The 12,660-nt window shown below is 42.4% G+C and overlaps 1 protein-coding gene across 1 annotated transcript in view; it reads right to left on the bottom strand.

The window, feature by feature from the left end:
• UBXN1 (UBX domain protein 1) overlaps positions 1-12,660 on the bottom strand; it is a 65,492-nt gene that overhangs the window by 30,101 nt on the left and 22,731 nt on the right. Inside the window, exons 5-6 of the mRNA XM_053448808.1 lie at positions 7,099-7,144; positions 6,250-6,441 (exon numbers count right to left, since the gene is read on the bottom strand). Coding sequence (XP_053304783.1) covers positions 6,250-6,441; positions 7,099-7,144 — 238 coding nt within the window. The remainder of the gene's footprint in view (positions 1-6,249; positions 6,442-7,098; positions 7,145-12,660) is intronic.

Here is a 12,660-nt window from a genome sequence, read left to right as displayed (position 1 = left end):
ATTTTATACTTTTTTAAATAGTAAATAATATGATACAATCAAAACAATGTCATCTAAAGAAAGCCCTTCTTGTGGTGAAAAAAAATATATAACTGGGTAAATTGTTTCAGTAAACAGGAAAGAAGAAAATTACAGATAAACACGAGCAGTGCAGAAATGTTAAAACGGCCATTGTCACGAAGGGTACAAAAAATAAAATCAGCCTTTGTCACAAAGGGGTTCAAGCTGTTAGATGATGTTTATTTAATATCTGTTGATATTTCATAGAATACATAGCATCGTAACAGCATTTTCAGGTCATTGGGCAGAAAAACAGCCTCAAAACATTAAAGAGCCACCACCATATTTAGACGTGGGTCTGAGGTACTTTTTCATATGGCTACCTCTTGTGCACCAAACCCACCTTGAGCGTTTACTGCCCAAAAAGCTCTATTTCGGTTTCATGACTATAGAACCTGATCCCATTTTAAGTTCCAGTAGTGTCTGGCAAATGGATGATGGTTGAGTTTGTTTTTGGAAGAAAGTAAAGACTTTTTCCTTCAAATCCCTCCAAACAACTTGTGATGATGTATGTGATGTTGAATTGTAGTTTTGGAGAATTTCTGACCCCAAGACTCAACTAACTTCTGCAATTCTCCAGCAGTGATCCTTGAAGATTTTTTGGCCACTCGAACTATATACTCTTCCCAGTGGGTTGAGACAATATAGACAGACATCTACTTCCAGTTTATTCATAACATTTTGGTTGAATTGAACGTCTTAACTATTGCCCTGATGGTGGAAATGGGCATTTTCAATGCTTTTGCTGTTTTCTTATGGTCACTTCCCATTTTGCGAAGCTCAACAACCTTTTCCAGCATATCACAGCCCTGGTCTTACCATTGTGATAAATGACTAAGGGAATTTGGCCTGTTACCCAATGTTTAGGGCTGCAACTAACGATTATTTTCATAATCGATTAGTTGGCTGATTATTTTTACGAATAATCAATTAATCAGATAAAAAAATAAATGTAAATTTTTCATTTATTTAAAATAATTTAATAAACAAAACAGGATGTTAAAAACAAACAGCAGAATAAAAGAAACTGATAAAAATGCATTTCTTGTTTTGATTTCACAACCTGCACCCCCAGTTATGCACATTTGAGCCCAGGCTTGCCACACTGCCTCCCAGATATACCACTCTACCCTCCCCACATATGCCTTATATACCCTATATGCCTCATACCCCCTGATATGCCACTCTGTCCTCCCCAGATACGCCTTATACCCCCAGATATGCCACTCCGTCCTCCGTGCATGTCATTGGATAGTTCCTCACATACCTCCATACTCTGATTAGTTCATTTTCCCTTCAATTGCATATTGCACATGGGTATTCTGCCTTGCTATGGCTGATGTTACGACTTTCACAGTTGTAATATTACCAAACAAGGCATCTAACATGGTTATCAGCGCATTTAAAATCATTAAAACACAGAAAGGTTGCTATCAAGGCATAATATTATAGCGTGTACAGCTGGACATTGTCTAGATAATTTTACATAGTATTATCTTATTCACCACCCGTTAAAGTGGATATGCCCATATATACTAAGTGTTACTAATGCGATAGAGAACAGCACAACTGCAACTATAGGTAATGCAGCCAACCACATAGCTCAGCGGAGCTCACTAATAACCATGTGATCCGTAAAACATCATATGGGGAACCATCCAGTTCAAAGAAAATATGTAAAAAAATAAATAAATAATAATAAAAAAAAGCGTATCTTCCTAAAAATCTTGGCATGGAAAGCATTAAAATACCAGCGTTTGAAATACCCTGGTAAGTTTGGTTTAAAAAATATATGGTTTGATAGGGTAAATTGAAACGGCTGGTTTCAAAGATGTTCCAAATAGGGCACAGGCGCAAACTGACCAGATTTCAAAATTAACAAGAAAAAAAAAATGTGCACTTCCCAAATGTGACCTTTTAGACCCCAACCAACCCGAAAAACCCATGCATGGGCTGTAACATATACCAGGAGCTGTAAGAAGTAAAATGTGTGGGTGTGTGTGTGGGGGGGACGACAAAAAAAACAAACTTTGACAGAGGCTGTTAGTAGAATTAGTGCATGGTGTTAAAATACCAGCATTTGAAATACCATATTTGCTCGATTATAAGACTCCCCTGATTATAAGACAACCCACCAAAATTTGAATATTAATTTAGACAAAAAAGAAAAAGCCTGAATATAAGACTATCCATAGGAAAAACGTTTTCATGTAAACTATTTTCATATTTAATAAAAACTATGATTGAGAAAAATGCATTTCTTGATTTTATTTGCCAATCTGCCCCCCAGTTATGCAGAACAGAAAAAATCACTACCACAAGTTTTGACAAAGGCCAGTGGTAGAATAAGTGCATGGAAATAGTTAAATTACTACCATTTGAAATACTCTGAGGTGTCTGGTTTTCAAACATATATGGTTTGATGGGGATAAATTGAACTGACCGGCTTCAAAGATGTCCCAAACAGGACATGACCAGTTTTGTACTTACCTATTACTTGCAAAAAAAAAACAAAACACATAACATCAACAGGTATTCCTTTGCTCGATTATTTGCTCGATTAAAAGACAAGTTTTTTTTCAGAGCAAATGCCACCAGCAGCGGAGGTTGCACAGACCTCCACCGGCTGCCCCGCTAGACACCAGGGAGTCTGAAGCACTGGTCACAAGTAAAAGCGATGCACTGGTAAGTCAGGGGGGTTAAGAGTGGCATGGGGGGGGGTTCAATGGTTTTCTGGAGGCAGAGTGGCATATATATGGGTGTATAAGGCATATCTGGGGGCAGGTCGGCAAATAAAAACAAAAAAATATTTTTTCAATCATAGTTTTCATTAAATATGAAAAAATAGTTTACATGTGAATTAATATTTAGTAGAAACACTTTCCTATAGGGTAGTCTTATATTCAGGCCTGTTTTTTCCTCCTAAATTAATATTCAAATTGTTGGGGATCATCTTATAATCAGGGTAGTCTTATAATTGAGCAAATATGGTATTAAGCAGGTAATAAGCTTTTGTAGATGAGTAAAAGATTTTTCAAATAAAGAGTTGCAGCGGAAGTTGTCTACGCAAATCGCGTACAGCTCTACACGCTGCCCGGACTAAGCACCGAGGAATCAGAAGCACCGGTAAGTTGGGGGGGGCATAACTCAGGAGGATCCAGGTCCCCTGCATCGCTGCGGGGGATCTGGATCTTAGTCTCAGTCTCATAGACAACCCCGATTATAAGACGAGGGGTATTTTTCAGAGCATTTGCTCTGGAAAAAAACTTGTCTTATAATCGAGCAAATACGGTATTTTAACTCTCATCATGCAGTAATTCTAATTCTACCACCAGTCTTTAGAAAAAAAAAAAATGACTACCACAAAGTTTGACACACACATTTTATTTCAGGTATGAATTATCAGGTCCTGGTATATGTCACTGTCATAAAACACCCAAATATGTGTTCAGCAACATAAGTGGGTTTGCCTGGCTATTTGGGGGCAAAAGGGACACATTTGGGGCATGCACATTTTTCAATGTTAAACTTTGACATTTGGTGATCCACTACCCATGACCTATTTGGTACATCCTTGAGCCCGGCCATTTCAGTGTGCCCTATAAAACAATATATTTTTCAGATGCTGGTATTTTAACTCTTTGCATGCACACATTTTACCACCAGCATTTTTTCAAAGTTTGCTGTAGTATTTTTGTGTGTGTATTTTTCCCCCACACATGTACTTTAGGTATGAATTTACAGCTCCTGGTATATGCGACTGTCACACAACACCCCAATATGTGTTCAGCAACATCTCCAGTACAGGACACATTCATGGGTTTGTCGGGTTTTTGGGGGGCTAAAAGGCCACATTTGGGGCATGTGCATTTTTCAAATTGGAAATTAGACGTGTGGCCATCCTTCCCCCAGTGTTAATTGGGACATTGTTGAACCCGGCCAATTCAATTTACCCCGCCAAATCATTACTTTTTTAAAAAAGTAGATACCCTATGGGCATTTAACATCCCAGTGTTTTAACACTTTCCAATGGGAGAATTGTTTTAAGCTAAAGCGCTAATTTTAGGACTTGCTAATAAAATTTATTTATATTTTAATTTTTTTGCCTTTTTTTATTTTTTACATTTTTGGGAACTTGAAGATTCCCCTGATGGTGACATCCGCGGGAAATTATTTTTTTAAACTATTTTTTTCCCCTCTTCTGATACAGTGTATGGCGGACGTTGACACACTGGGGAAGGGCCAGACATGGCCCCTGATTCCGATCGCGGTGTTGCTGAATGCCTCGATGTCGAGACATTACAGCAACATCGTTTGGGCGCAAAAAAGTGAACGTAGATCGCTTTTTCCACCCGTTTGAAGTCATGGCGGTTCTGGCACGTGAATTGTGGTTAACCCTTTGTTTTCAGGTGACTTGCCAGGACCGTCGATTGTCATTAAGGGGTTAAGAAAATTGCAATACTTTTTTAGTTTCTTCTACACTTTAGGTGCCCCTGTTGCACAATAACCTGATTAAAGACGCACCCCACATACATACATACGATATTTTTAGTAGTATTTTTAATTATTGCTCAACCTGTTTGGGGGAAGTGAACAGGTGAGGCGGTTATACTTTTTACATGTAGAGCTAGTTAAATGAGATATTAGCGTATTTTAAATTATTTTATTTGTACCGTTATCGATGCAACATAGACAGTGAACCCTCTAGAAGCCTCTCGAACATGTAGCAAAAACAGCAATGGCGCAATCACTTAGCTTTCTTTATTGTTTAGTTATGCATTTTTTTTTATTTTTTTTTTTTACTTTTTCCACATTATTTCTCACGCTTATACCTGTTCTGAACACACAGGTATAATTCACTGAGCAAGTCTCCATAGACTCCAGTAGGCCGACCCTGTAGGGGATATTCTGTCCTCCTTAACCTTCAGCAGTGAAGTCTCTTGGAAGGCGATGCCCGATCATGTGATCAGCCATTCCTCAGGTCAGCAGGAAACCAGAGATGCTGGCTTCATCCCCGTATATAGGCCGCACCCTAAAAGTTTGGTGCTTTTTAAAAGAAAAAGTTTTTTTTAATAGACATCCTGCCACTCTGTCCCCCCCCCCGAGATATGCTGCCACCCCCCCAGATATGCTGCCACTCTGTCCCCCCCCCCCCCCGAGATATGCTGCCACTGTAAGCCCCCCCCCAGGATATGCTGCCACTCTGACCCCCCACCCCCCGATCAGCGAATGTGCCGGCACTGGAAGTTGTATACGCGTATTGCGTAGATGTCCCCCGCCGGCCCCACAAGACACCCGGGAGTCTGCTCTGGTAAGTCTTGGGGGCAGAGGTAAAACGCATCGTGCGGACGTTCACCGGCTGCGGCAATGCGCGTAAACAACCTCCGCTGCCGGCACGTCTACACGATGTGCTTTAACAATCTCCTTTGCCGGGACTCCCCCGTGTTAAAGCACATCGTGCTAATGTGCCGGAAGCGGAGGCTGTTTACGCGCATCGCTGCTGCCGGTGAACGTCTGCACGATGCGCTTAGACAACCTCCCGTGCCGGCACCCCAACCCCCCCCGCCCCGTGGGAAGTGATGGCAGGGGAGGCTGAGCGTATCAGAGAGTAGGATGCAGGTCCCCTGCACTGCTGCGGGGGATCTGTAACCTAACCCTGCTGCCTGCCCGGAACTGCATGTCCCGGGTGTCGGGCGCTAGACCCCGAACATAGGCCGCACCCCCACTTTAAAGACTTAAAGTGTGGGGGGGGGGGAAAGTGCGGCCTATATTCGAGCCAATACGGCATTTAGTTTTATGGGGTTAAGTTGAAACATCGGACCACTAGACTACAATTAATCAAGCTGTGGACCCACAAAAGAGATCTGTTAAAAGTCACAAATTGCATGTTCCAATTTCGAGCCCCCCAAAATATTTAAAAAACACTTCCCAGTATATCAAATTTTAAACAGTGTTGAAACAGTAATGTGCATCTTACTGTATTTAACTCTATAGTTACGGGGATAGGTTAAAATTCAAGCCATTTGTGGCATTTCTAAGCTCAAAACAAGTGAATAATTACACTTGTGTTTTTCTATTTGCATGATAGATGTTATTTTTTTTGTGTTGGAACAAGTGTAAACTGCCTTTGTCCTTAAGGTGCTGATCTCGCATTATTTTACCTTTTCTTTCACTCATCAATATAATCACCTGGCCAATCTTGCTTCTTGTTTTTCTCTTCTCCTGTCCTCTGCAATTTTCTGCATCTCTTGCTCCTGTAGTCTCTGTCTGATTGCCGACAGCTCTTGCCCCTGTTTCCGTCTTTGCTTTTCTTGCTCAACACACTCCCTTTTCTCTCGCTCCTCACGCTCTTGTTGTTTCTGGGCAATCAGCTCCATCATCCTGCACATAGATTTTAAAAATGTATTACAGAAATATACCAAGTTTCACACAGAGGCCAGAAATGCCTTACATGCCTGAAATGCAGGGTCCCACACTAACTCAGACATCAACTATTTCGCTAGAAAAGCGCAATTGTCATAGTTTGATTACTGTAGACCTACAGACAATACAGAAGCACCATTAGCTATTATGTTCCACTCCTGAGTTCAATACTCACTCAACTCACAAAACCTGGGAGTTTCCCGGTGATGCTAAATTTGTTAACTAGTGCCACATTTGAGTAAGTGAAACATGAAATATAGTAAATAAAACAATTTGTATACTTCTTTGCAAAAGATTGTAAGCTTGCGAGAAGGGGTTTCTCCACCTAATGTATCGGTTTGTCTTAGTCTCAATTCTCGTCTTGTCATATCCTTTGAATATATGCATCGTATTTAGCGCTGCTCAAATTGTTGGCTCTATATAAATAAAAGATAATAATAAATAATAAAAGGCATATGTGCTCTGTTCTCTGTTTGCCATAAGAGTAAAGGTACCTAATTTGTATTAATTATTAGGTCATGCCATGAGCATTAACAGTCTACACAATGCTGCAACTGACTATACTAAAAGGTACAAAGCGGATTTTTAGTTTAGCCGATTTAAGTTAACGCACACCTTTTTCTTTGCACTTCTTTCTCCTCTTCAGTAAGGGTAGGTCTCACTTTAAAATAAAGAAAATTTAAAACAAATTATTAATATATATTTTTGACACCCACACTTCACACAGGTGAAGAGATAGTACCAACAGCAAGAAACATGTTTCTATGAGATATACTTGTGGCCTAAAATAAAATGTACTAGAAATTGACCTTTGTGCTGACCCCGACAATTTTAAATATTTTGTGTGTACAGAATTAAGAATATCTACATAAATTAATCACAATACATATAAATCAAGGAGTAAATATGATTAAATAATAGACATGCGCATTCGTTTTCGTGCCGAATTTTACAATTTTGTCCAAACATTGGACTAAAGAAAAAGAAAACAAATGCGCACAATATGAAAATCTTTGTTCATTCACCCGTCACGACTGCCATTTTAACTACATTAGGAGGAGAAGAATCTTGCCATTTTAAAGGACATCTGTAGCGGGGAAAAAAGTTTCTTTATATCCTTTAAAGTCTAACAACATCAGAGCTGCTGTAACACTTTAATGAAAGGATATAAGAAATACCCTTTTTCCAGCACCAATGCTCTCCATACAGCATGCTGTGCGCATCCACAGAGTAATAATATTTCAGTAGGATCCTTCTGAAACATTATTACTCAATATGGAATGCCTGCATGTGACGTTTTGCGCATGAGCAGCCGCCATTTTGGTTACTGGCACTAGCATCACAATGAGTTGTGGAGGCCATTTTGGTTATTGGCAGCAGCCATTTTGCTCATGGCTTTTAAATACCATGGCTTTTAATACACAGAGCCTGAGCCCAAACTCATCTGCTCAACTATTCACATGTAAAAAAAAAAAAAAAAAAAAAAACTGAACATAGTTACAATAAAGCAGCACTAACCAGGGAATATTTATGTTTGTACAATGTGTGCTTAACAGAAAAAAATATAAATGTGTGCAGGAATAATATTAAATTAATAAAAAGTCCTTTAGGCGCAACATGGGTGCAGTTGCAATTTATGGAGATGCAAATTGGGTGCAGTGGCAAGTCATTTGTTTTTCCATTATAGGTGCAGTGGAAATTTATGTGGGTCCACTTCGCACCCACAAATTTCGTCCGAACAGAAGACGTACAGATTTTGTCAAACCCGAAGAAATTTCCACCTTCCCTGAAAACAAACAGTAAATTTCCGCCGGCAACCAAGTCTATTATATAATAAATAAATCACAGTGAATTCATCAGTATATATCAAAAAAGTTTCCAACAGCCCTCTATGTGGGTTAAACAGGCCAGCCGTTGCATAAAAGGTTTAATTCACACTAGGGCCGATTATTTTTTCGATTAATTTAAAATAATGTAATAAAAAAACGTACTAGGGCTGAAACAACTAATCGATAAAATCGATAATGAAAATCGTTGTCAACGAATTTCATCATCGATTAATCGGATCGATTTTTATCGATTATAAAAAGAGGTTTTTTTCAGAGCAAATGCTCTGAAAAACTCCTCTCCTTATATAAACCGACCTCAAACAGAGATCGGATTATAACACCGGAATCCAGATCCCCCGCAACGCTGCAGGGGACCTGGATTCCCCTCACTGTCGACCGGTCTCTCACTTCCGTCTCTCTCCCCCTCCCATACATCACTCTGCCTTTCTACCCGGCACCGTTACTGACAGGCACTTTCCCTGCAGATTCATAGAAGCCTCAGTGTAAGTGAAGGTGAGTAACGGAGTCTGTCTGTGCGATGCAGACCCCCACCGGCTGACAGAGAATCATCCTCTCTGATAGCCGGTGAGGGTCTGCATCGCACAGACAGCCTCCGTTACTGCCCTTCACTTACACTGTGGCTTCTATGAAGCTGCAATGAAAGTGCCTTCAGTAACGGAGCCGGGTAGAGAGGCAGAGCGGTGTATGGGAGGGGGGAGGAGTCAGAGGGGTGTATGGGAGCCACCCTCCAATACACCACTCTGGCTCCTCCCCCTCTCATACGCCACTCTGCCTCATTACCCGGCTCCCTGGTGTCTTGTCAGAAACGGAGGTTCACAGGAGGCAGAGTGGAGTATGGGAGGGGGAGGAGGCAAAGTGATGTATGGGAGGGGGAGGAGGCAAAGTGATGTATGGGAGGAGGCAGAGTGGAGTATGGGAGGAGCCAGAGTGGAGTATGGTAGGGGGAGGAGCCAGAGTGGTGCATGGGAGGAGGCAGAGTGGAGTATGGGAGGGGAGGAGCCAAAGTGATGTATGGGAGGGGAGGAGCCAAAGTGATGAATGGGCGGGGGAGGAGGCAGAGTGGTGTATGGGAGGGGGGAGGAGGCAGAGTGGAGTATGAGGGGGGAGGAGCCAGAGTGGTGTTTGGGAGGGGGAGGAGCCAGAGTGGTGTATGGGAGGGGAGGAGCCAGAGTGGTGTATGGGTGAGTTATAGTGGTGTATGGGGGTATTATGAATTTTTAGGGCATATAGGGGGTATAAGGCATATGGATATTAGGCATATCAGGGGGGCATAAACATATCTGGGGGTAAAAGGTATATCAGGGGGCTCAGTGGCATATAGGGGGTATAAGACATCGATATTAGGCATATCAGGGGGGCATAAAACAAATCTGGGGGTAAAAGGTATATAAGGGGGCTCAGTTGCATATCACTGGCATATAAGGAGTATAAGGCATATCAGGGGCACAGTGGCATATCAGGGGCACAGTGGCATATCAGGGGGCACAGTGGAATCTGGCATATAAGAGGTATAAGGCATATATGGGGGCAGAGTGGCAAGCTGGGGGTCAGAGTGGCAAGCTGGGGGTCAGAGTGGCAAGCTGGGGGCAGTTTGGTAAATAAAAAAAATTAAACAAGGCTTTTTTCTCAGTTTTTATTAAATATGAAAAATAGTTAACATATGAATTAATATTTACTAATAACTTTGTATTAAAACCTAGTTTGAGAAGCACTGTGTTTGGGTTCTTGTAGCTTTTATTATTATGTCAGTAAAATAAGAAGGTGAATAGAGAGCCTTATGACCCCCATTTAACACCCCCCCAAAAAAAAAACAAACAACCAAAAAAAAAAAAAAAAAAAAAAAAGAAACTTACCGGTGCTTCTGACTCTGACTGGTGTGATGTCCGGGCAGCGTGTAGGGGAACTCTGATCTCTGCAGCCAGGGAAGGTCTGCGGAAGTTGTCTACGCGAATCACATAGACGTCTACACGCTGCCCAGCTATACATCGGGGAAGTTGGGGGGGGGGCAGGAGGATCCAGGTCCCCTGCAGCGTTGCGGGGGATCTGGATCTTAGTCTTATAGTCAGACCTATTTGAGACGAGGGGTATTTTTCAGAGCATTTGCTCTGGAAAAAACCTTGTCTTATAATCGAGCAAAAACGGTATATTTACTCAGTTAGCCAATAAAAGGTATCATTGAAACTCCACTTGTCTCCTGTAATTCTTTTGAAGCATCACAACAAAACATTCAAGAACACAGTGGTGTACATAGCAAAATGTTACAGATGTACAAGTATCGTATAACATGACTGCTGACGTGGACAAAGCAACCCGTTTATATAATAAAGAGTATCGAGCCTCACAGAGGTTTTTCGTTTTGTGGTATGTGAGAAAAGTAAGTCAGAGAGAGAGAGAGAGGGGAGAAAGACCCGGAAGTGGGAAAAGAAAACGAGGAAGGGATAAGGAATAGGGAGAAGGAGATGTCAACACTGGCAGGAGATGTGGCTATTTAGAGATGGAGCAATGTCGATTTGACGGCAACACCTGTGTGTATAGCGACCCACGGCTCCCAAATGGCTTCAAATTTGGACATCTCATCTTTCAATTTGGCCGTAAGTTGTTCCATAACAATGAGGTCCCAGATAGCGGACAGTATTTCGGCTGAGGTAGGTGGTTTCCCCTTCCATCTCCTTGCAATTGTTAGCTTAATTGTCGTGCAGATGCGATGGATGAGTTTGTGATTATGGACTGATAATCCCGGCTCTGCAACGTCCATCACCAACAAGGCAACCTCCAGTGTTCCACTAAGCGTAAGACCTAAGGCTTGGGAGAGCTTGTGGAAGGATTCTCGCCAAAGCGCTTGGATGGATGTACAAGACCACCACGCGTGCAGGTAAGTACCTGGCAAGCCACAGCCTCTGAAGCAGGCCTTATTGACTGATTTAAATATATTGGATAAGCGCAGTGGGGAGAGGTACCAATGTGCTATGATCTTGTAGAGCCTTTCTTTCACGACCGTGCACGCTGTAATTTCATGTATGGTGGACGCCGCCTTTTCCCACGCTTAGGCTGGATAGTCTTTGTTCAGGTCTGAGTGCCAACGTTGACTATATGAAGGCGGTTCACCGTATGTAGTCGCGAGAAAGTGGTCGTAGTAGGTAGATATTGCATGTTTCAAACGTTTACACGCGAGGAAGCGTTTCTCAAACAATGTAGCTTCGGCCAGACAGTGTTTCGACAAAAGTGATAGCAGAAAGTGCCTGACCTGGAGATACCGAAATAGTTCTGTGGGTGGAATATGCAGCGTCTCACGATGTGACTGTATGTTTTTGAACCAGTAGGCCCAGTCGCACAATGCCCTTCTCCCCAGCCACCACTGGAAACTCCGCGGCTCCAATCCCACTGGAAATGCTGGGTTATAAAACAAGGGAGTTAAAGGGGAGGTATCACTGGCGAGGTTTAGGGCAAAACGGCACGACTTCCAGATGGAGAGAGAAGCCTTCATTGACGATAAAGATGTAACGCCAGGGAGAGCCGAGACATCCGTCCAGAGAATGTGTTGAAGTTGACGATGTGAAACAAAGCCCCGTTCAATGTCTACCCACGGGAGAGTCCCTTCCAGGAGGGACCAGGATTCCAACTGTGAAATTCTAGCCGCCAGATAATAAAGGTATAGGTTTGGTGCATTGAGGCCTCCCTTGTGTTTGGGCATGTACATCGTACGTCTGTTGATTCTAGCCCTTTTTAAGTTCCATATGAATCGGAATACGAAGGATTGGAAGGAATCCAATTCGGATCTGCATATAGGGATAGGTAGAGCGCGAAATAAATATAGTAGTTTGGGCAAGACGTTCATTTTGATCGCGTAAGTTTTCCCGATCCAGGAAATGGAGTACTTAGACCATTGCATATATCCGAGCGCAAGAAGGTCAGTAGTGGCGTGCAGTTTGCTTGGTACATTGTTGAAGGGGAGTTGGTAATTTTGATGCCTAAATAGGTGAGCAACGTGGATCTCCATGTAAACTTGAAGCTAGCTGCGATGGATTGCAACACGTGGTCTCTCAGGTTAATGGTTTTTATTTCATTTGCCAACCTGCCCCCCCAGTTTGCCCCACAGCACATTTGCCCCACAGCTTGCTACTCTGCCCCCCAGATATGCCTTATACCCCCTATATGCCTTATACCCCCCTATTTACCACACTGCCAGATACAGCTTGTTCCCCCGTTTGCCAATCTGCCCCCTGACATGTGCCCCCCTCCCGGTTTACCGACGCATCCCTAGTCTTGCCACCCGTGCTCCAGACTCCCTGGTGTCAAGTGGGGGCAGCTGGTGGACATCTGCGTGATG

The sequence above is a fragment of the Spea bombifrons genome, chromosome 10, assembly GCF_027358695.1.
Source record: "Spea bombifrons isolate aSpeBom1 chromosome 10, aSpeBom1.2.pri, whole genome shotgun sequence".
Classification (NCBI taxonomy): Eukaryota; Metazoa; Chordata; class Amphibia; order Anura; family Pelobatidae; genus Spea; species Spea bombifrons.
This window is presented reverse-complemented; position numbering and strand designations above follow the sequence as displayed.